Source organism: Scedosporium apiospermum, assembly GCF_000732125.1.
Source record: "Scedosporium apiospermum strain IHEM 14462 chromosome Unknown SEQ_SAPIO_0077, whole genome shotgun sequence".
Lineage (NCBI taxonomy): Eukaryota > Fungi > Ascomycota > Sordariomycetes > Microascales > Microascaceae > Scedosporium > Scedosporium apiospermum.
In genome coordinates, this window is record NW_015971778.1 from 870,404 (window position 1) to 893,775 (window position 23,372).

At 50.6% G+C, this 23,372-nt stretch overlaps 6 protein-coding genes and 1 pseudogene across 6 annotated transcripts; 1 reads left to right on the forward strand and 6 right to left on the reverse strand.

Annotated features, from left to right (window-relative positions):
* Positions 1-880: 880 nt before the first annotated feature.
* On the reverse strand, positions 881-1,993 carry SAPIO_CDS1891 (uncharacterized protein; the record flags this gene model as incomplete). Its single annotated transcript, XM_016785058.1, has 3 exons — positions 881-1,470; positions 1,546-1,816; positions 1,967-1,993. The coding sequence occupies 3 exons, from the start codon at positions 1,991-1,993 to the stop codon at positions 881-883; spliced, it is 888 nt and encodes a 295-aa protein (XP_016645355.1).
* Positions 1,994-3,311: 1,318 nt separating this feature from the next.
* Positions 3,312-6,914, forward strand: SAPIO_CDS1892 (uncharacterized protein; the record flags this gene model as incomplete). The annotated part of the gene is made up of 8 exons (XM_016785059.1): positions 3,312-3,525; positions 3,594-3,923; positions 3,985-4,061; positions 4,132-4,262; positions 4,324-4,347; positions 4,771-4,876; positions 4,934-5,227; positions 5,313-6,914. 8 exons carry the CDS (start codon positions 3,312-3,314, stop codon positions 6,912-6,914), a joined length of 2,778 nt encoding a protein of 925 aa, XP_016645356.1.
* Positions 6,915-10,993: 4,079 nt separating this feature from the next.
* SAPIO_CDS1893 (uncharacterized protein) lies at positions 10,994-11,548 on the reverse strand (the record flags this gene model as incomplete). Its single annotated transcript, XM_016785060.1, has 4 exons — positions 10,994-11,009; positions 11,073-11,256; positions 11,341-11,469; positions 11,536-11,548. The coding sequence occupies 4 exons, from the start codon at positions 11,546-11,548 to the stop codon at positions 10,994-10,996; spliced, it is 342 nt and encodes a 113-aa protein (XP_016645357.1).
* Positions 11,549-12,329: 781 nt separating this feature from the next.
* Positions 12,330-17,328, reverse strand: SAPIO_CDS1894 (uncharacterized protein; the record flags this gene model as incomplete). Its single annotated transcript, XM_016785061.1, has 12 exons — positions 12,330-12,428; positions 12,494-12,933; positions 12,998-13,157; positions 13,224-13,430; positions 13,503-13,810; positions 13,869-13,962; positions 14,020-14,195; positions 14,259-14,533; positions 14,615-15,748; positions 15,818-16,362; positions 16,419-16,829; positions 17,119-17,328. 12 exons carry the CDS (start codon positions 17,326-17,328, stop codon positions 12,330-12,332), a joined length of 4,059 nt encoding a protein of 1,352 aa, XP_016645358.1.
* Positions 17,329-17,808: 480 nt separating this feature from the next.
* SAPIO_CDS1895 (uncharacterized protein) lies at positions 17,809-18,924 on the reverse strand (the record flags this gene model as incomplete). Its single annotated transcript, XM_016785062.1, has 2 exons — positions 17,809-18,348; positions 18,760-18,924. 2 exons carry the CDS (start codon positions 18,922-18,924, stop codon positions 17,809-17,811), a joined length of 705 nt encoding a protein of 234 aa, XP_016645359.1.
* Positions 18,925-19,326: 402 nt separating this feature from the next.
* On the reverse strand, positions 19,327-20,208 carry SAPIO_CDS1896 (annotated as a pseudogene; the record flags this gene model as incomplete).
* Positions 20,209-21,039: 831 nt separating this feature from the next.
* SAPIO_CDS1897 (Alkaline protease 1) lies at positions 21,040-22,506 on the reverse strand (the record flags this gene model as incomplete). The annotated part of the gene is made up of 3 exons (XM_016785063.1): positions 21,040-21,494; positions 21,595-22,045; positions 22,177-22,506. The coding sequence occupies 3 exons, from the start codon at positions 22,504-22,506 to the stop codon at positions 21,040-21,042; spliced, it is 1,236 nt and encodes a 411-aa protein (XP_016645360.1).
* Between the last annotated feature and the right edge of the window lie 866 nt (positions 22,507-23,372).

A 23,372-nucleotide genomic window follows, 5' to 3' on the forward strand; every position in this document is an offset into this window, starting at 1 on the left:
TTTCGTAGGCCGTCCGTTCGAAACGGGCAGCCTGCTATTTTTGTCCTCTTAATATAAACCCCGCCCTGAAATGGCGGTGCGAACTAGACGGTTTTGGCTCTACCGAAAAGGCCGAGAGTGGCAGGATCTGCTTCGACACCTGCGCTATCCGTTGCTATACGTACAGGGAACAGCATTTAATAGCTCTCGAAGAGATCGGGCAAAGATCTATGCTTGACGTCGGATTGTGATCGACAGCGAGGATTCTATTCTTCCACTCATCGCGTTCCAATATCGGTCTTCTTGCTCCAAGGAATTTCAGGCCCAAAGATCGATATTCTTAGCCCTTTCTATTTCCAACTCTTACAACTCACCTTCTATGAGGAACCTCTATCGGTTCGTACTGTGTAAGTGTTCGCAATGGGGAGCCCTAGTAGGCCAGTCATGCCTTGATTCGGGCTTACCAAAAGGAGGGCGCCGTGTGATCAGAAGGTGGTCCATGGGATGGTGAGCGGCTAACAAGACGATTTTCGTTTCTCTAGCGGTATTTTCTCGCTCAAAGAATCAACAGGTGCTTTTCTGTGTGGCCAGCCCTTGCAGGCATGCACCCCGCTAGGGAAAATCCCGAGGATATATGGCTCATATACGGGATACTATGATGCCAGGGTCACACAGGTGCTCTGGAAGGAGTCTATATGGACGTAGGACGGCAAGCCGAGGGACTCAATGGGACGCCGAGGTAAATATTTAATTGTAAAGTAATATAGATCTACAACAGGTAACTACTAGAACTCTGGCAGTTAAATCAATGTTCCATTTCATTGTTCGCCCCCGTACCGTCCCCTCCCCTTCTTCCACCCTGTTTCGACATCCCCTTACACCCCAAATTCCGTAAAGGCCCTCATGATGCACCGTATGCCGGTTTCTTTTTCAGGTCCTTGTCCCACACCAGCGCGTCGCCCATGTCGGGGAAGACGTCCGGCACCCAGGTGTACCGATCAGTCCAATCCCAGATGGTAATGCCGACACATTCCTCAAAAGTCAGGCAAGCAGCAGTAACGTTGTAATAGACTTCGGCCTGCGTCTCGTAAATAGTCGCATTCTCAGCCGTCACCGGGGTCAGCACAGCGACGTCCAGCTCGGTGATGGCCAGTTCTATACCGAGCGACGCATATTGCGTCATGACTTCCACCAGGTCATCATAGGTGGGCCTGCTGCCCAGCTCATAGTGGTCGTCGAGCGGCATGCCGCTGAGATCGATGTGTCCCTGGATACCGATGCCGTCGATCTTGACGCCGTAGTCCCGGACCATCTTCGCAATTTCATAAGTCGCGTCGGCCTTTGGACCTGGAACTTCTATGGCAAAGTCGTTCAGATAAAGTTTAGCGTGCGGATCGGCCTCGGCGGCCGCAGCGAATGCGATGGGGACATAAGCGGGCCCTATGGTATCGTAGAAGACGCTGTTATGCCACGATCCATTGTTGTAGACGGCTAGTAGATCTATTAGCAGTCTTTCTTTTTCCTCCAAGTTCTAATCCCAGGGGGCCCCGATCCACCCCATCTTACCTTCGTTAACCACATCCCAAGCGTAGCACCGACCCCTGTAGTGGGGAAGCACGACCCTGATGTGGTCTGTCATGATGTCGATCAAGGTTTCGTTGTCGAAACCTCCTTCGGTAACCCAGCTAGGGGTTGATAAGTGCCAGAGGGGAGTGTGGCAGCGCATCATCTGACCGTTGGCTTCGGCGGCGGCAACCACGGCATCAGCTGCTGTGAAATTGAAGACCACCCTCTTACGCTGGGTCGCATCCCATTTCATGGAGCCGGCCGGTACAATCTGACCAAAATCGTGGGTGTTATTCAGCTGCTTGTGGTACTCGACATCCCCGATGTTGAAAGAGTTGTGCGTGGCGGTTCCGAAATAGAGATGCCCACGGGCTTTAGCGGCATCGTTCAGCCGAACTCCTCCTCTGGTTCTTCATAAGACTGTCGCGGGTGGGCCCGGGCAGAGCATGGCGGGGAGAAGGCCAGAGCCGAGAGAATCTGGAGGAGAGATTTCGGCAGCATCTTGAAAAAAAGAAGGGGTAATAACCTCGAAACCAGTTGGTTATGCACCTAGATCGCGCTTTTGGTAGAATGGCCCCTTTAAAAAGTGCGCATGTCTTTTCCTTTATTACGCCTGAACGGCGAATCGATGTCGACCTCATCTTCCGAACTTGATTATACTCCGGTCTTGCATCTGACGTCCAAGAGAGTATTGCGCACGCCGGGTAAACACCATGTGGTCCGAATCAAATTGAGTGGAAAAGGGAGGGTGGAGCAATTGAGGATTAATGTGATGTACATCTCCCGTCTCAACGTGGCTCCCGGTGCGGTTTACCGAATGACCCGCCTCCGACCCCGCATGTAATATGGGGAAAAGAGCAAAGCTACAGTCCCAGACTATGGCCTTGGGCCCAAAATGACCAAGGTCCCCTGAGTGTTCACTGCTATACGCCTAGATCGTGGAGGATTGCGAAAAATCAACGGTGCAGCTCGGCCTTGTTTGCTGAGTCTTCACAGGGATCCTTTCTTAGCAAAACCCCTCCCGATATCATCCATGGTTTGGGAGTTCCTGACTGCGCTTAGGCGTTCTTTTTATGTAGTATTCCAATTGCCATACTGTTACTCTATATAGAACAAAAGCGGAAGGATATCTATTTCCTCCGAGCCTCTTTTTATAGACCAATGTCTTAGTCCGTCCAACCAGGGACCGACACTCTTTCTCAATCAGTCCTTCCCAGATTTGTTATATTCCTCTAAGCCGCCTGGGATCGCGAGTCAGTCCTGTCGGTCCTTCCTTGATTAGTCTTTCTTCTTCTGTGGCTTACCCGTTTCTGCCGCCCCTGACCGCTCAGCAGTCTTCAAGGTAGTCAGCTCGTGACACTCTGGTTGGGATGTAACGAGCCTCGCTATTCTGCTCTCTTCCAGACCGATAGGGGTTGTGATGGTGACAAAAATCGCTGTACTTCTACACGTAGACACATTAAAATCACTACATCGAAGAAGTACTATTACACTCATCCTTGATAAAGGTTTATGCAGCTCAAACCAGATCCCCGTTACCGATCAGCTCTCTGATTGGGGCCCCGTCTGGGAACCCTGTTGATCGAATCTTTACCGATAATCCCTCTGATTGGCTGAGACCTACGAGCTCCGTGTGGCCAAGTCTCGTCCATCGCAGTATATAGGAGCAAGCTCGTCCTTGAACATTTTCTGCTTCGTCGTCAAGAACAAATCAATCAATCTTCTCACTCACATATCCTCAAGAAACAAATCAATCGACCAAAGACATGGACTTTTCCTTTTCCAGCAATCTCGAGCACCCTCCTACCACCTTCGTAGAAGGCGATGAACTCTTTCCTGATAACGTTGAAACGCCACAACAAAATGAACCCTTTCCAAGTGCGGATTTTGACCCTACTGCCTTTGACTTGTCTGAGGTTTTCTCCCTGCAAGATGCCGACCCCGACCCGCTTCAAGATTTCATGGCTCTAGACCGTAGTTGTGCGTTGTCAACAATTGTCCCGTCCCTTGGCAGTCTTGCGAGACTAACATAATTATGGTCTGTATAGTCGCTGACATTCCGATGTTGGATGCTCTCTCCGTGGAGGGGAACAACGAAGCTCTGATAGACTTCATAGACCCAGAGTCTCTGACTTCCTTTCCTTTTCCATCAATTCCGGGGGCTGACGGAAGTTGGCCGGGAAGCATGGACGCACTCAATTTAGGACTGTCTCCTGACCAGGCAATGGATATTGACGGCGCTGATCTCACCTTCACGCCCCTACCTCCTACGTACGGCGATAGCGCTGGATACGCATTTCAGCCGCCACTGACTAGTTTCGATTCTGTATTAGTTCCCAGTCTATCGCTTGAAGAACAGACGGCGAACCAACACCTTGGTACTCTCAAGTTCCGTCCATTGTCAATTCCCTTATGTTCAGGACTAACGAACTCGGTTAGGAAATGTCAACCTCCCAAGTCTAATGATCGACTCAAGTGAGGGGACCTTTGCGCAGCCTGGTCCTAACAGACTAATGGTGCTGGATCCGCTCTCGGGGGCAAACACTGGAAGCGGCGTATTGCCAAGTAGTATCTCTGTCCCATTAGGCCAAACCGTTCCGCGGAGGCACCCTCTTCCCAGACGACACAAGCCCTTGCCACCTGGGAGAAGAGGCGGAAGATGTGGTCCCCTTTCTGCAGCCCAGGCAAAGGCGCAAAAGGAAGCGCGGGCAAGAGGCGTATGTATTCGTTGCCGAAAAACAAGAATCAAAGTACGATAGACTCTCTCCTTCCCCACAGTTTCATGCCCAGCGTCCTACTAATGTATGTGTTTTCTTAGTGCGAAGGGGGCATTCCTTGCAAGGCCTGCCTAGCCAATTCAAAATCCAGACTTTGGCGGAAGCCATGTACTAAGGCTCACTTCTTAGATATCGTTGAATGCGGATCAATATTCACCGGTGAGTGGCCGATTTCTGATGGAAGTTTTACCCGTTTCAACGTATCTTATTTTTTTGCGTGCCCAGACATTGCACAACGCCAGTCTAGGATCCTTGGTAAGGACCAGCAGACTGTCATAGCCCAGTATTCCTTGATGAGACGGCTCGGAGAACGCCATCCATCCCTTACTGGTACTCTTTTCCCATTAGGGATACCATGCGACCTAGCATGGATACTTGGTGCATCAGGGCTTCGGCGTCTCTTCTTCCCAAATTCCGAGGAACAATTTGAAATGCCAAGCACATTCAGCCTCGCAAATGTAGAGAAAAAGCTCGTCGAAATTGACCCTTCAGGAGGGCTTGTCGGGTTACCTGTCCCTGTCCATCCTGAGATACCGCAGAAGGAGCACTGGGTTGTAAGTTGCATCAATGACGTACCCTTGGTGTGGTGCTAAACTAACTTAAAACCCAAGCGCCTTGCTCTCTTATTCTGCGGTTCCTTTGGAGCTCTTGGAGACGCCTCCTACAACTATAAAGCTCAGATAGCCGATATCCTAGGAGGAGGCGAAAACACTCGGAGGGGCTGGGAGATATTCGTCGAAGAAGCCGTCCAGTCACTAGCCTGGTTCAGCTGCAGATACATCGAGCTCTGCTTGTTCCGCTACTTGCAGTGCGCGGCTAATAATGACGGCGAGATGACACAGGGCACGAAGACAAACATCTCTTGTATGATGCTCGTTCTTATATCGCTAACAGAGAACCCTATGGTATGTTGCCGGATCGTCTTCTTCTTTCTCCCTAATCTTCTCCATTTCTTTAAGTCTCTTGCCTGTTAATCGGTCGGTTTTGTAGGATGACGGCGCGCCTCTTAATCCCACCCAGATTGAGTTTATCGACCGGGCAAAGCGTGTCCGCATGGCGCTTTGGGTCTACGCATCTATTGCTATAGACAAACTTCCAGCTTGGTCGAACTTCTGGCAAACCTTCGCACCCAAACAGTTCAACCCTTTACATTTAGCAAGGCTTTTCCAGGACAACCTGACCAATTTTGACACTGAGATGGGTAGCATTCAGGAAATGGCTTCCAGCCACTGGAAAGAATACACCGATTCTCTCTCTCTTATCGCGTCGCTTCTGGAACAAAGCCACCACCAGTATCCAGTCTACCACAACGTCCCTGAGTGGTGGGAAGACGATATGACTAATGGGATGTTGGGATCCATTCAATTGGCCTTACTCGACCCGAAAAAGTTATCTGATCGCAGAATGGAGCTGGAGAGAGCATTATCAGGCGGTGTCTTTTCGGCGAATACCCCAAAGCAGCAAAGGGTAGCGGCTATTCGCATGTTTAGATTTACTGAAATCTTCTCTTTCGGGCATGCGGACTCTATAAATGCGGTGGAGATTCGAAATCTTCTATCCCTCGCTGTGATAGTCCGCAACCGATATTGCGACATGGACACGTATCAGACATTGAGAATAGCGACTCCAACGGAGCTCTTCGCAGACGTGAGTTTGCTTATCGACGCTGTTCTTGCCGAAGCCGATGTGGCCCGCCCTAACTTGGATGACATGGCCCAATGTTCAGCCGGGCCTTCTAATATCCAGCCGGACAACACTTCCACAGAGCGTGGGTTGGGGGCATATGAGTTGAGGCTGCTCCGATCCGGGAAGCGCTGGATGGAGCTGAAGGACATGCTAGGAGAAGGCGTTCTACTGGCATTGAGCTATCCAGAACCTAGACCTCCACTTCTCCGGTTGGATATTGATTCTATTGTTGACCATGGGACCAATGATGAGTTTTCTCAGTTAAAGAACCTCCTGAAAACTAAGTGCCCATGGCTGAAGACAGCTTGCTCGAAGCTTAACGGACTTGTTTTGCAACTAGTGAGCCTCGATTCGGTCCCGGGATCCGATGAGCTGCGATCTCTCTGGAAAGAAGGCACTGAGGCGGTCGAAAGGGCCTTTGGGGAGTTATCTCTGCTTCGTGAAGCAGCCATCGAGTTGTCCGGGGAAGACAGACCTGCTGATAGAATGATTTCTCTGCTACTCAGTTTGCTGCCTCGGCGCGAGGAACTAAGCGAAAGGTCTAACCAGATGCGGAATAACTTTGTGGCTAGCTTTCGACACAGCATGCTCAAACTTAATGGGACGGAGAACTGGGATGGTGAGATTGAGATCAGGCTTATCAGAGAGGCGTTGGACGAGGCTTCGGATAAATTCTTGACAGCCTATCGCTCATCTCTGGACGAAGGAAAGGTCGGGAAGGAATGCGCGATCAACATCATGAGGGCAAGGCTTCGACGAGCTATGGACCTATTTTCCGCAACACTTTCAGATATGGGAGCATCAGCCATTCAATCATCCGGCAGCGAAACGGAGGATGTATACCGTCGACAGAAGGAACGGATACATTCCGAGTTAATCCCGGCATTGTCAAGGATATTTGCCTAGCTCAATGTCATGATTAGCACTCCCTCACAACACTTGAGGTAATGACTCTGGATCTTTTGGGCTTCACCTTTAGGTAGACGGAAAATAACAGTATCTAGCAGTCCGGGAATTTATTTTGATTCGTCCACTTTTATTCCCGCTACACCCAAAAGCCCTATTCACTAGAGTGCCATTGTGAAAAAAATGATGGAAGTTGATCCGCTGGTCGCTATCTGGTTGATGAGCAGGTTTGAGCAGTTACTCCTCTTTCGGTGTCTGTACCGTACCGTGCCGTACGCTCCGGGCATCACGGGATAAGTCCGTCACTTACGTCCGTAAAGAAGGAACCCTGCGGGGATACTGTGATGGCAAGGATAGGGTTTTCCATTCTTGGAAAACAGGTGCTAGCGAGATAGCCAGCATATATAAACTAGATATCCCACAACCTAGGTGATGGGAAGTCCCTCAGTCAGGCCGAGATAAAAATCAACCCTTTTAACGACTCAGAATTTGCCCAGGAAATTCTAGTAGATAAAATCAACTCAGGCTCGCAGTTTACAGTTGGAAAGCAAACAATGCTCAAAATTTTAAACTCATCCATTTCTTATATTATTTTCGTAGCTGCCTGAGAAGTTAAAGTATATTAATTATCCTGTATGAAACGTATTCAACTGCCGATGCTAGGAACTATACGTTATAAGATAGAGTACTTATTGTGGCTTTGTTCGTTTGGGGGGAGGAGGAGGGAGAGGGAAAAAAAAAAAAAAGAAAATCCATTTTAAGAGCAAGACCTCTGATCCTCATTCGTCAACACAATCTGAACCCTGGTTAAAGAGAGCGATGGCTTCGAGGCTGAAGTAGCAAGTCTAATCCCTGTCACAGAATGCTCTCAGGTCACATTAAGGTTGAAGGTATAGATGCTCTCCACCTCATTAGGCCTGCCTATAAATTCGCGAACAACTTACACTTGGTGAAATGCTGACCAGTTATGAACCCCGCCTAAAACTCGAAAAAGCAATAAGCGCTTGTCGAAGTCGTAAGAGCATCATGGAAGGCAGGGACCGAAGACTAGGCTCTCTTCACTTCTGCGGCACAACCTACAATCACATCCGGACAGGTCGATGTCGCCATTTTTATTGACAAAGCAGTGTGATGAAGAGTCTGGACTCCAGAGGACCTGGATTTCCCTTACCCTGAGATGAGATGAACGTGGCGCCCCCTTATTTTCCTGTTCAGATTCCTAATATTGTGGATCCGTATTTGATAAGAGCCAAGCTCTTCTCATTAAGAGTCGGCTGTCCTTGGCGGCTGCCCCCGCCGCGATGTGCAATTTGTACGACTGAGGAAGGGCGTGGGATGGGTTTCTTTGATGTACGACAGCACACTCGTACCAAAGTGGATCCTGAATATGAGGATGTGGTGTGCCTTAAGGTTCGGCACCGCGGGACTGCGATCGAGGTGGTGGTCCATTGGCCACGGCCTGCTCTATTGCCTAGTGACGCGGATCGCATTTACGCCACTTGTACAAATATCAAAGATCTGGGGCTCGGACGTTTGGTCTCGTAAAGGTGTACGTACCTCGTCCCAACTAGTATCCTTCATCGTACCAAGGTCGGCATCGTACATCCTTCCTGCTGGCGTTTACGCTATTGATCACTTGCGTTGTGGGAAGACGAAGCTGAGGAAGAACCGACTCATATAGCCTGCTTCTTCCGGCATGTTGCCGGACAATCACGTTAGGCCTGGAGTCCCCAGCGGATAAGGAGAGATAGAGACAGGGAAATTGAACATTGTAATGCACTCAAATGCCCCAAATGCCTCGTAGGTTGTAATACATAAGTCGAGATCTCCGCTGGTAATTTCAGAAACCATCCTTCGACAATTCATATCTCTTATTGTCCTAACTCCAATACCAACAATAACGATATTAATCTCCCTCAACTCCAAGGGCGTTTCCTCTTACCCCACAAGTTCCCAGGCCATATATGTCCACTTTGTGCTTTCCGTAAAGATGAGCGACAAGTACACAGCCAAGAAGTCTCCCGTACGTGTATCCCAGTTTCCAGGCCTTCGTGCGTACTTTAACCTAAAATTATAAAGCCGACTGAAGAGAGCCTGAAGACGGGCAAGTCAAAGAGGACACGAGATCCTCAGCGAAACAACACCTTGGCTCAACATCTCGAACCTAAGGCTAGTCGCTCTATTGGAGCTTCTCTCCAGCGCTGGCTATCGCAGGATATCCGAGAGGACCCATGGAATCCCCTTGTTGCCACGATCCGGCCTCAACAACTATCAAACAAGAAGGGGGAGGCTTTTAGGTACGATTGCATACGATTGCATGATGCAGAGGAGAGCTAAAAGATGTTCAAGGGTAGAAGTAAGAGTTAGATAGAGAAGGAGGAAGAGGGAGGTGGACAGTAGTGTTAGAATTGAAGGATAGAGTGGGGTTGGGTGGGAGGACAAGGGCGCCGTAGCATCATTGCTCTCCTTGCAACATGACCATATTCAACGGAATGGCCTCGATTTCCGCTTTATTCAACTAGTATCCATTCATCAGGCAAAGTAGACCGCGGCTTCCAGAATGAGCCTTCGTATACTACTTAGACCGTTGCCTCTCCTTAAGTTCTCCTTAAAGCACGCCCAAAGGATCTCTGAGATCACTGGGTTGCCGGTTCCGGACGACATACCCTCGTCGCGGATAGATTGACCACTCTACAGCTGAGTAATCGTGCACTTCATTGATGTTGCGCCAGCCCCTCTGCCCCTCGAAGCAGGGCCATCCTGCTCAAACCCCGATCAGTCTTTCAACAGGAGGGTATCCGCATTCAGCCCCGAATACTGATTAGCATTGTTGCTCAGCCAATTTCTGCCCTTCCCTTCCCGCACTCACGTCCTCCTTTTTTTTTTTTTTTTTCTTCTTTTTTTTCTTCGGTGGAACGTGTAAGCGCGATACGAGTGCGGAAGTACTTTGTACAATTATCCGATCTTCGATCTTCATAGGAGCTTAGCAGGGAAATCAGCACGCCACATTTCCTTTCGAGGATGAAACGAGGTCCAAGGTCATTCTCGACCTCGCGTTTTTGCACTATCGTATGAGTGCGGTCATTCGGTTGCCAGATCTTGCAGTCCTGTTTCACAGCGGTGATTGTCCTCATCTGTATAATATTACTCGTCTCCTTGCAATAATAGTAACCGGATAGAGTAGTTATCGTCTTAGAGCTGCAGTGTCACTTCACCGTTCCCCTTGCCGCAGATTTAATAAAATCATCTCTTCTCACTCATTTGATGAAGATCGGTCTACTGGGGTAAGTAGATCACAGTGATAAAATTATAAGATTATTCCCTATTCCTTATGCCATGACCCCTCCTTAGGTTCTTCTTAAAGCATGCTGTAGAATCTCTAATCATTAAGTGGCTTGTTTCAGATGACACACCCTTATCCCGGATCGATTTACTATTTCTGCAGCCGAGTGTGTAGCCGGTTAATCACGATTCACGATAAGCTAGTGCTCTGCGTTGACATTCCCCCTCCCCCATCGCCGCCACCGACAGGACTCAGGGCACGCCTTGGTGTTTGAGAACTTTGAGCAGCACCGCGCACATCACGGTGTTATTGGAGCTTCGGAGAATTGGTACATGGTGAGTGAGGGTGAGTGCAAGGAGAGGTAGTCCAGCTCTCGCCACGACTGCGACCACTTGGTCGACTAGGGAGCACGTTATAAACGTAGCCAAAACATTCGCGTTGACGGCTACGCGCCCTCCCAATGCAAGGTAGGTTGTGCTTCCCGAATATTGCTCTCGTCAGCCATTGCTAGCCAAGCAAGACAAAAGGAGGCCAGCACGAGAGTACGTCCGGAGGACCAGGGCGCTAGACTGGATCGGAAGAGCGCGAGAGAGCTAGAAGCCCCAAATCGCAACCTGGGCTATGCAGAGACGAGATGTACTGAGAGTAAAAAATGAGTAGACAAGTTTAGATAGACAGCCATCAAGATTCATTTTAGAACCTAAGTGATTTCTAGGCGACATCCACTCAATTTGCCATACATTCTTTTTCGGCCAAGCACTTCGAGCTTGATATTCAACGAAAGAAATGATGCGGCTTACGCGAAACGCTTCCTCTTCATTAGCTTGTAGCCAGTATAACACAATTACCCAAGCAGGAGGAGTGACGATACTTACGGATCAAACTCATCCATATCACCATACTGATCATCATACATCTGCTCAGCCTGCCGCTGAGCATCCCTCTTCACACTTTCCCTGTCAAGGTAGTCCATCCCCTTTGTCTCCATCACCTTGTCCACCTCGGCGCCAGCAACGCCCATGAGGAGCTCCTTGGCGAGAGCGTGCTTGACTGGGCCGCCTAGTGAACACGACCTCTAGTCAACATGCTGCTACTGGAAAGGAAAAAGGACCATGGAAATGGAGGGGAAAGCGGAAAACATACCCTGCTTGCGCTGTCTATCGAGGAAGAGCTTCATCGCTTCGAAAGCGGCGCCGCCGGCCACGGCTTCATGGCTGAACTTGCCCTGGTGTTGGTCGCCGTAGAGGTCGCCGTGGCGGTCCTTGGCCTCATCTGTAGGATGTTAGCACGCGTATTAGCACGATGTCGGCTACATGGGATGGAGAGTGTTTGTCCCACCGAATCCGAACATGTTGATGGATGAAATCGTGATATTTCGATTCTGCGTCTGCTATTATAATACTTAAACTAGAGATGTGATTGATAGTAGAAACGGTTGAGAGTAATGACGAATCGATAGAAGCCAGAGGCCCGTTCTTATACACTCTTTGGAAACCTAGATTACAATCCGAAGCTTTCCGCGGCCTCAACCAAGACGATAGATGAAAGCTTGGTTTACGATGACGTTGCGCCCTAAAGGGTTCGACCCAATCACCGCTCCGGGGGCTCGAGATCGCCCCAGCTAATTGCTCGTTAAGGAATAGCTAGCTGAATGAAGGCTGAGAGCGAAGTTGCCGAGATTCCGGAATCTATAAAGAAAGTGAGGGCACGCTACGGCTCACGGCATCAAAGAGTGGCCTATGTCTCAGCTGCCACGTACTCGATAATTTACCAATCATTGCGTAACCATCTAACAGATAAATGCTTTATTAAAGGGAGATAATAGTGTCCACCGAAGGAGACAAGATATAAGGCTTGAGCTACAGTATGGATGTCAAGATGACACTCTTAGCGTTAGTAATCCCGGCTTGGCTCGGGACCGCTAAGCTCAATCGATGGCAACCTCGGAAAGATACGACTATCACTGCAGGGATAGTTTTGAGGGAGGCAGAGTCAAAGACTGAATTCAATTTATTTACTAATATTAGATATTGTCGCGACGATCTAGATCTATATTCTATGCCAGAGATTCCTTCCCATTTATTCTCTCTCTCCCGGTGTTTCTTAAGGTATCGCTTTGATTCTATTCTCTTTTATTCCATCCTTGCGCTCTTTGTCTTCTTGCTCCTCAATTTCATCATTAGAAACACTACTGCATATGAAGATAAGCAGAATAGCGCTGTGATACCCGTCTGTCATGGGAAAAAAATGTTAGCTGGCTAAAATATCTCCAAGGTATGAAACTTTCTGCACTTACGTCTCGCCAGGCATAGTACTCCTCATTGAGGTTAAAGATCTTTGCATAATCGGCTCCAGTAGAATAAGGACAGTACTGGCATTGGCTCGTAGCATTCATGTTCTCGATGTACCCGCTGTTAGACCCGAGGAAATCCGACATGTATTCTCCGCATGTAAGCCCAGAAGGCGGGTCGAAAGTCGTGAGCTCCTCGGGTCGACAGTGGACCTGGACGTCCCAGATGACCGTACCCAGGAGCCCTCCGACGAGGTAGTGGAACGGGTCGAGATAATATATCCAGTACTTCCAGAAAGGCTGCATTAGAGTGTACGGGACGACAACGCCGCAGAAGGAGATCATGCCGCATCCGATGAGGAGCGGGTTCATAATGGCGGCGAAATATTCATTGGGGGCGTAAGCAGCAATAGCTTGGCCGATGGACGTGTAGAGAAACTCGTAGACTTTAATTCCCTCGACGTTAGTCGCGCTCTCTTCTCATGTTTCAGTATGCTAGCCAAAACTCACAAATCATCTGAAGGTAAATATGGCCCGAGATGCGAGCCTCGACCGGGAAGCCTGCAGTAAAGTACCAACAGCAAAAGTAGAGCGTAGCGCAGAGAATAAGATACGGAATCTCCGACACCGCCTGTGCTCCGATGAAAGCGACCCAGTGGTATGTTTTTGACTGGAAAAGCCACGTCAGTTTCTTCGCCCGTTTGTGTGTTCTGCCCATAGGTTAGAGGAGACCTACCTTCTTCTCTCGTGTTTCAAAGAGATCTCGGTTACGCAAGAAGAAGGGCTGCATCTGGTTAATACAGCCGGGTGCGACAAAGATAAAGTTGAAAATGGCGAACAGGCGCAGCTGTAGGTCGAACGAGCCATTGCCAATCATCCAGAACGTGAAACCACTGAAAAGCGCCGCGAAGACGTGCAAGTTGATCTTGTTCCACACGTAGTCCTATGCAAATTTGGCGTTAGCGTTCAGCGAAACCTCCCGTGAATTATTAAACTGTTGTCCTGAGAGTCTTACTGGTGACCGCCACAGCTGAACCATGAGCCTATGTAGAACCATCCTGAACTGGAACCACTTCGACGTCGCGAAATCCGCAGTGTCCTCCTCGCCTTGGCTGCCTTCTAGAGCCTTGGCGTTAAGCGTCTCAAGTTCTTCTAGGGCCCTTTGGCGTTCCTCGGATCTACTCCAGACGTCCACCCAATCAATTTCCACTTCGCTGTTGCCTTGGATGGTTTCGACAATGTGCTCGGCTGGGTTCGCGTCTTCTGGACAAGGTGCGCCGTGTTGGGCAAAGTAGCTGAGGACCTTATCTGAGTCCTCTCCGGCTATAAGAGCGTTAGCGAGGGGCAGAGATATCGACTGTATTGTGGAATGCCAACTTACTCTCGCCGAAGTAGGCCATGCGTCCACCCTTGGCAAGGAGAAGCAAGGAGTCAAAGGCCTCGAAAAGGACTGCCGATGGTTGGTGGATGGTACACTGAGGCTGTATTAGCGATAATCAAATTTAATAGATGTGTGAGGGACAAAATTTTACCAAAACAGCTTGGCCACCGTCTACCAACCTCCTCAGGAATCGAATAATATTGTAAGCCGATTGTCCATCAAGGCCAGATGTGGGCTCATCAAGGAAGAGGAGAGTTGGTTTCGCGACAAGCTCGACACCCAGAGTCACCCGCTTCCTCTGTTCGATGCTCAGGCCAGCTCCGGGGACTATTATGGTCTGTTAGTATCAAAGCAGGGCTCGTTTCTTTTTCTTCTCTTTGGGGAACTAACCTCCGATCAATGCATCGCTGATATCCTGCAACTCAAGAAGCTCAATGATGTGGTCGACGTATTCGATCTTTTCTCTATCCGGAACATGCCTGGGCTGTCGTAGCAGAGCCGAAAAGACGAGCGCCTCCCGAACGGTGGCTGTCGCTTCGTGGACATCCATCTGCTCGCAGTAACCCGTCGTTCGCTGGAAGCTGATGCCCTGAGGTTTGCCGTCGATGAGGATTGAACCGTAAATCTCCCCGGCGTCTTTTCGCTGCGCAAGTACATCAAGAAGCCTGTATGAAAAGAACAGGTTAGCGACTTCCATATTACCTAGCCTGGCGTTTTAGATCCTTAGATAGCCTGATTGGCCTTACGTCGTCTTTCCTGCCCCGGAGGAACCCATGAGCGCCACCAAATTTCCAGGCTTCACGTATCCGAAAACCTTGTCTAGGAGCTGCTTTTGTTGTCCATGGTACTTGACATAGTAGTCCAAATTCTGCCAAGAAAACGTCGACTGCTTGACCTCTTGAGTCGTCGGTGGTGCCCGCTGCTCCCTGTCCGCAAGTCCAGAAGCAGTGGCTTCCACGTCTCCATTCCGCTTCTTGTTCCTCAGGTTGCGTTTATATTGGAGCACCGATGCTCCGCCTTGATTATTTCTAAGCTCGAACCCAAGCGCCGTGGCACCGATGAAAAAGATCCAGAAACCGATCAACACGCCAAAGCCCCGCCAGATATGGCCGGTAGAGTAATGGTGTTGTTCTCGGATGTACGCGCTGCCGTTGATGAGGCCCTCGGCGTCTGAGCCAAGGACGGTGCATCCTCTATTAGAAGCAGGCTCCGAATCGTATGCCCCTCCAAAGGGGACGTATTGCGGCGCGACGCACTGCAGCTCAACCCCTCCGAACTCGTTTGCCATGAGGGACTCGAACGCGTAAGCGCCCGAGTTCAGGTAGAATATCCACCGGAACCAAACGTGCATCTTTTTATAGGGGATGAGGTAGCCGCTGTAAACGAAAAAGATGGTCGAAAGCAAGCCCGAAACCTGCGATGCCGTGCCAAACCTCCCGCATAGAGCTCCGACCATCCTGAAGAGCTGGATGAAGCACAACGTGCTGGCGTTGACGACGATCCAGAAGGTGAAGAATTTTCCAGCGTCGACTTGCAGGTTGGACATGAAGTAGAGGATGAGGGAGAAGCACGTTACTTGTACCATAACGATGGGGATGTCGGTGATGGCGTTGGCGATGCAGAATGCAGTGGGCCGGTAGAAGCCGAAGCGTTTGTGGCGCACCAGGATTGGCCTGCCCATGAAAGAGGCGGTGGTTTCCGACAGGGACTCGAGGAGGAAGTAGAGGATGGGGAAGAAGAGTACGCCTGGGCGAAGGAAGATGGACACGCTGGTCTCTGGGAGGTTGTAGAAAAGGCTGCCGCAGACGAGGGCTTGGATGATGGCTGAGACGACCTTGACGGCGAGGGACAATCGGTCACCCATCATGATTTGAAATTGGCTGCAAAACGGTTAGCAAATCGTGCAGGCACTCCACATTTCATAGAGGCAGGCATATTTCGGGACATACCGAATGGTACAGTTGACCACCTGTTCCTTAAGTCCGACCGTATAAACACTTCTCTTGCCTCCGACATGTCGTCGCTTCTTTTCCCTCTGCACGGCTTCCTCCAGTTCCTCAGTCTCGTCGCTCAGGGTAGTAGGATCTCGCATATGCTCGACAGCTTGCTGGTACACAGAACTTTCCTTGTACACTTTCTCAAACTCCTCGGGTGTAGCCGGCACCCGCCCCTCGAATCCAGGCGCTACCATTGCCTCCGTCACCACAGTGACGGACGTAAGGAAGTCAGCGACGTTGGCACCGCGAGGACACACGAAACCCAGCTCCTCGAAATACGACTTTGCCCTCTGTCGGGGGCCGTAGTAGATGACGCGTCCTTCCGCCAGGACGAGGACCTTGTCGAAGCTGTCGTAGATTGAGTTTCCGGCCTGATACATGGTGGCGACAACAGTCCTGCTATTTCGATCGGCTTCCTCGCGCAGCATGGCCACGAACTCGAAGGCCGTTTTTGCGTCGAGACCTCTCGTCGGTTGGTCCCAGAATTGGACGGGACTCTGCGCAAAGGTAAGTATAAAGAACGCAAGGCAAAATTAACTGGACTCGTGCTGACCTGACTTGCCAACACCTCAGCGAGCGACACCCGCTTCCTCTCACCGCCAGATACGCCTCGAATAAACTCGTTTCCCACCAACGTCTTCTGCGTATGGCCAATACCAAGCGACTCAAGAATACCCGTCCTCTTATCCTGAACAAACTGCGTCTTCTTCTCGACATGCTCAGGCCTTTCCCTCGGGACCTTATTCCGCAGCGCAAACTTCATAGTCTGGTTGACAGTCATGGTAGGGAAATGAATGTCATCTTCCGTGTTGAAGACGATCTGCTGCCCGAACCTCTTGGCTTCCTTGTGCGTCATGCTTCCGTAGCTCACCTGGCCCCGGATTTCGCTAAAGGATTCTCGGTGGTTGGAAAGGACGCGGAGAAGTGAGGTGCATCCGGCTCCTGGTCTGCCGAGAACCAGAAGCTGGAAACAGGATAGCAGTTAGCACAAATTGCCTCTTGATACACGAAACTCTACAGGGATTCGTTTTCTGAATACCATTTCTCCCGGATTGACCTGTCCAGTGACATCATGGAGTATTGCCTGCCAACAAACTGCATTAGCACGTCTTCAATTCAGCATGATCTAACTTCAATCTCACTCTTTTCCGCAGCGCATTTGGTTTTAGGTATCCCAGCAGCTGCGTTGGGTCAACTCTAGACCACAAAGTCTCTCCCAAAGCTTCCCCTGGCGCCTTCACCAGCACAGTTACTGACTTGAAGCTGAGAGTCAGACGCTTCTGGATAAAGTCCTTCTCGTTATTCCCCACGTCCTGCTGTTCTCCAACCTCCACATCGGTATCGCTACTCGAAGCGTGGTATTTCCCACCCTGGTGGAAAGTTTCGGTATTTTTATGCTTGTTTTGGCCCTGGGCCACCGAGACGAGGTCCCCGAGCGTGGCCTCGGACCCGGATGTATGCATCGTGACGGCAAAGGAAAAAACCACCACAGCTCGGGCTAGAACAACACAAAAAAGAAGTCAAACAGAAGGAAAAGAACGAATCTTGAAGCCACACCTACTCTTTTACTTTCGAGAGACATGCAAGATACTTTCAGACTCGACATTTGTTATATATCTTCCATTACTTCTTTTGTGATTATCAATCCATGGCCGACTTTCCGAGTTTCCCTAGATCCGTATTTCCATATTTCCGGGCTCGATCTCCACAAGGTACGAACGCGCTCACTCAAACTTCCTGCAAAAGCGAAGTCACTTTCTAGCGCGGCCGAGAATCGGGAGAAAGAAGAGCGGAGCCTCGAGGCGTCGCGGCTCCATTGCTCCACAGAAAAAAAACTTGGAGGGCCAACAAAACTGCAGGTGGATGGGGAAAGAGGACAAAACGCTGGAGCACGAAGCTTATCTCTCGGCGTTGACTGGCCAGCCCAGCGAAAAACGCACAAATTACGTGCTAAAATTAAACTGCTGATTCGCATCTATAGATAAAAAAGCCTCCATATCCATTGTGCCCAGGTCGAAATTCCACCCCATGTCCGCCGCCGTGATATCCACCTGATCGTCCAGCGAGCCCATGACGGGCGACTGCGCGACCAGGGGCCCGTTTATGTCGAAGCCGAAGGGCATGGATGGGTACAGGCACGTCGAGTCCGGTACCGGATAGGTCAGATTCGGGCCGGGAACCTCGGAAGCGGCGGACTCGTGTTGGGTGGGGGGAACGGTGTGGGACCCCCCGTCCTGTATCGAGGCCAAAGCGGCGTCGAGGCGGAAATCAGGGAGGACTGACGTGATCATGCGTTCGATGGCGACCATGAGGGGGTTCATTGTTACGGAAGTCGAGTTGCCTTTTTGGAGGATGGATTTTATGCATTTTAACGCTGTGATGATCCAGGGGAGGTTCCTGTCGCAGGAGGGTTTATCTTGGAGCATGTCAAAGGCTAAGACGTAGCTGGCGCCTTCGAGGAAGAAGAGGTGATACTTGATTCCCTGAATGTACGGTGTTAGAATGACTTGATGCAGCTCCTCGCCACAACGTCGATCGAGATAGTCTCTCGGATTGTATCCCTACCTGGCAGAAGCTATTTTGCTCGCATGCTCCGGCAAGAAAGCCGATGGAGTGCCGCGCAGCGTCTAGACAATATTCAGCCGCCGTATCCAGCCAAGGTGGTGACGCTGGTTGTGCCACCCCGGAGCCGTCTGGTCTTTCCGTCTGTCGTTTTAATTTCGCTCGCAAAACTAGAAACGGCCTAAACGTGAGCAGAAGAGTATGGTGGTACACTAGGATAGAAGATCCGGTTAGTTTCCTCTAGATAATGCTCAAATTGTTGCGCCGCCTGCGCTTCAGTCAAGAAGAAGTAAAAAAGGACACTTGCTCGTAGATATTATGGTTTGGCACACGCCGAGCTCCCCCGTATTCGGATCACCAACAAGCCCAAAGTTCATGTCCTTTCGCTGCTGTTCGGCAAACTCGTGAAGCTCACGGCGGATCTCGTTCGCCGCGTGCCACAACGGCAAGATGGAGTGATGTTGGTCGTCGTAGATTTTAGAGGAGCACTTGGACATGATCCGAGATAACATCACGAGTGAGTTCAGAAACCGATCCTGCGGTGGTACCGGTACGTTCGACCCTGGTTCTGGAATCGACCGCGGTCGACCGAGGCTGAAGCACGTCCACCTAGGAAAAGAAGCATGTTAATATAAAGGAGGAAGTGGGGAATTCCAAAGAATCTGAGGCCATTTTAAATGTAAGACGTACGTCTCCCAAAAATATAAGCTCCATAATGTCTTTCGCCCACGTAATACTTCTTCTTGATTCTGCCCACGACGCCCATTTACGTCCTTGTGCAAACCAGCGGCGACGGCCTTCCTCACCGCCGTTCCTGTATGGAGAAACCCAGCATTGGGTCGTGCTCTTTCAGCCTGAAAATGGGCGTGCACACACACACACAGTTAGTTGAGTTCTCTTCACTTTTTCCTCGGCAGCAGACTTATCATCATTAAAGCAATCTGGACAGCCTGGACATTCACCAGCTCATCCAGCTTCGCCGCGCCGTTCTTCGCCTTTTGGAACAGAAACTCGGCAACGTGGTCCTCGTCCAAAACAGACGCTCCAAGCGCCATGGCCAGCATGACGATGATGTTGTCTGCAGAATCGTACGAGAATATCGCCGGGGATCTATGTAACCTGTCGAGTTGCCGTCGGTACTCGGACTGGGGTATGACAGGAAGGACGTGCCAATATGTCGAAAGATACGTCTCCACCAGACGTTGAGACAACGCGCGATCCAAGAACATGGCTGAATAGTCGTTCGGTGTCGGCAACGAGGTCTTGCTATCGATCCAGTCCCCGAAGAAGAGGCGCCGGTTGCTAAAGAGGTCCAAGCCCGGCCCGACCTCCTCGACATCCCTCTGCGAGCCGGGCGCCACGGCAGTGCCTTCCATCTGATGATATATCGAATGCAGCATCGAGAAATTGGAAGACGGGCCATAGTATAGCTCGAGGAAGCACGACGGCGACGTGCGATGCGTAGCCGCCACGCTATGGATGTGAAGACTCGGACTGGCGGTGTCCTCTATCTGCTCCTCGGCCGGCCGAACCCCCGCATTCGCGGACGCCGCCGCGCCAGTCCCAGCCGCAGCCGCCGTCGGCCGACTATCATCCGACGAGGCGATGCTCGAACCCGGCGCCAGCGGAATCCTTTTCGCCCTGTTTCGGGCCTTGGCTCTGTAGACGCAGACGAGGCGGCGGACCTGGCACCGCTGGCACGGGTCCTCGCCGTTGCATCTTATCTTCTTGACGCGGCACTCTTGGCAGGCCTTGGACACGCGCCATTTTGTTGAATCCATTGCTTGTGTCTTTTTCTCCTCAATACCGGGGATCTCGGATCTCGGGGCTCGGGGATCCAGAAAAAAATTGCGTGGATGACGGAGTTAAAAAGTTTCGGGTCTGGGGTGCTTGTGCCGGACCCACACAAAATGGGCTAGATCGAATTGGGATTGGGTTAAAAAGGAGAAGAGAGGGAGGGAAAAGGTTCCAGTTTGAGTTTCGAGATTTCCTGGCGCTGTCAAATCGCTGGCGATCTGGAATAGGCCCACCAAGAATGGTACGTACATTATTGCCATTAACGTTAAATCATTTGTGAAATTGTGCCTCTCTTGAGGTATAGTTACATCCATCAACACATCCCCCAGATATCAGGAGAGCTTTGACGTTTGACTCCTTCGGGCGTTGTCTTCGGGACAAAAGGGACTTTCCGCGACGTTGACAGCATAATATAACCTTCCTATGTCCTGTAGAAATTTATCTTCGTTCTACTCTACACTCCAGCTTGGCGTATCGACTTCGTCCTCAATGCTGCAACAGTTAAGTAAAGGAGAAGAAAAATAATAGAAACATAAGGAAAATGGAAACCACAGTTGGGAGGAAAAATATACTAAGATTGATAAAATAAAAAAGGGCGAAAAATTAGAAAGGGAGGCCAAAGGAAAAGAAAGAAAAAAAAAATTCAAAATAGCATCATGCCTGCCCTACGGTATACTAGACGATAAAGAAAATAGGTCAAATAAAACTAAATAAACAATTGAATCCCTACTCCAGTCGCTCGGCCTTCGAGAGCCCGTCGTCCCTCTGACACTTCGATGATAAGCTCGATCAAACAATTCGTTACGTGCCCTGTCTTAGGCGATTCCGTTATAAGCAATTAGATTAGGGGTCTCGTATTTCAACTTCTTGGCTTTATTCTTCGTCCCGAGCGCCTTGAGCCGAGCCGTGAGTGCATCCGGCGTGGTGATGTTCTCAGCAATCATGAGATACACCGACAACCCCGTAATGTGCGGCGCGGCCATGGACGTTCCGTTGAGCGTTAAGGTATTGGGCCCCGTGGCATTAACCTGCCTCCAGGCAGAGAGAATGTTCACACCGGGCGCGAGGATGTCGACGGTTCGGCCGTAATTGGAGAACCACGCCTCTTCCCAGTTCTCGTCGATGGCGCCGACTGTGATGGCGTTGGGTTGCGAGCCGGGCGAGCTCTGGGATGCGAGGGTGTCATCGTTTCCGGCAGCCGCTACGACTGGGATGCCTGCGTCGTACGCTGTTCGGACCAAGGCATTCAACGCGTAAAGTCTATTGCCACCTAGGAACAGAAAAAGGACGTTAGAAGTGAAGCTCCATTTTAGGAGAACAGAGGCGAGGGGCGAGAGGGGGAAATGGCAAATTATCTTTTTTATCCTTACCAAGAGACATGTTGATAACCGACTTGCCCAGCCGACCCTTGTCGACAATATCGCGGATGGCCCACTGCAATCCCTGCAGGACGATAGAGCCATCAGTCTCTTCATTATCCAGAACCTTGACGGAAACGAGCGTAGCAGCCTTAGCCACGCCATAAGTCTTGCCACCAATGGTCCCGGCAACGTGAGTGCCGTGACCGGCATTGTCGACAAAGCGGGTGAACGGCACAAAGTTTTGACCCAACTGCGCGCGGCCATCGTTGAATTCCGGGTGCTGGTTGAATAGACCGGTGTCGATGATGTACGCGTAGCCTCCTTTTCCAGCGGAAGAGTCATAGGTGTAAATCTTGGAGCCGGGGGTCCTACTTGAGAGGGTGCCGAGGCCCCATTCTGCTTCTTGCTGTGAGGCGACGGCGGTTATCCTGAAGATCTGGTCGGGCTCGACGTATTCGACCTAAGGCGAAAAAGATGTTAGGCTACTGGACCGTGGCACGGTGATTCCAACGAACGCCGTGTGTGCTCGAGGGCGGAGAGAGAGAGAGAGGGGTTGAGAGAAAAGTGGTTGGAGATTTAATGTCATCCTACCTCTGGGTGGTTCCTGATCTGCTCAATCGTCGCATCGTCAAACTCCCCCGCGTATGCTCGGAATCTAGCCGCTTTGTACGTTTTCTCGACACCCTTGAGATTTCGTCCATCAAGACTCCGCTTATGGACGTTCTGCACCCAAGCTAAGTGGGACGCGGTAGTAGCGTCGGTGGTGCCCTCTTTGAGCGTAATGATGTATTTGCCCGGGATGCCGGTCGACTTTTCCGACCTCGACGCGTTTGCCTCCGACCCCTCCGACTGCACGAACGCCCCGGCGGCAAACGGCACCAAGGAGATGAGGAAGATGGCTGCCCGTCTAAGATTGACCATCTTCGCGATTGGGTGTGTAGGTTAAAAGGGATGTTCCTGCAAGTGACGGTCGCGTCGAGGGGTAGTCTTGGTTGAGTCGTAAACTTGTGCGACGGATAAGGAAAGGAACGTTGATCTTGGGCTGGGATCACTTGTATTGATGGGATACGGCCACTTGTTGTACGACCATGGTCCGGTATTCCTTTTTCCTCTTTCTCTGATTTCTGTTTAGATCGTGGATCGCCCTCTTCTGCTCAGTCACTCGGTGCCAGCACGCCGTTGAAGTTCAAGGCGATTCTTCCCACGTGAGATTAGAGGAGTAGAATTGCGGCGCAGCCAAGAAATCCAAGACGTTCCGAGTGCTTTTATTTATATATAAGGAAGAACTTCAAATAATTGCACTTGGCAGAAGAGAAACATTGTGGGGTTCGGGAGAGCGAACCCGGAATAGCCAAGTTTACGCCTGTGTGTATATCAACTGATGTATAGATGTCTCTGTCAGTTCCGTGTGCCGTGACTCGTGAGTGTCGGTTTAGACGTCTATGCTTCCAGATCAACATCCATCGGATATTAGAAGCAATCTACTTCCTATCTCCCCATGTCATGCTCCGTCGGTAATAAAGCAACCCAGAGAAAGTCGATCCCCACGGCCAAGCAACCCTCCATCGCAAAAGCGCATGCATCACGGCATCGGCACTGGTCTGTTGTGGTGCAATATAACCGGTTCCGCACTCCTGCGTCCTCTGAGTCGCCACTCGCGGTACATCCAATTTCGAGCCCAATATCGAGGAAGAAGAAGCTCACCCCCCGGAAGCTTCCCGTGAGCAGTCTCCGATTAGGAAATACAGACAGTTCGCCCTTGACGGCGCCGACAGCTGTTATAGCCC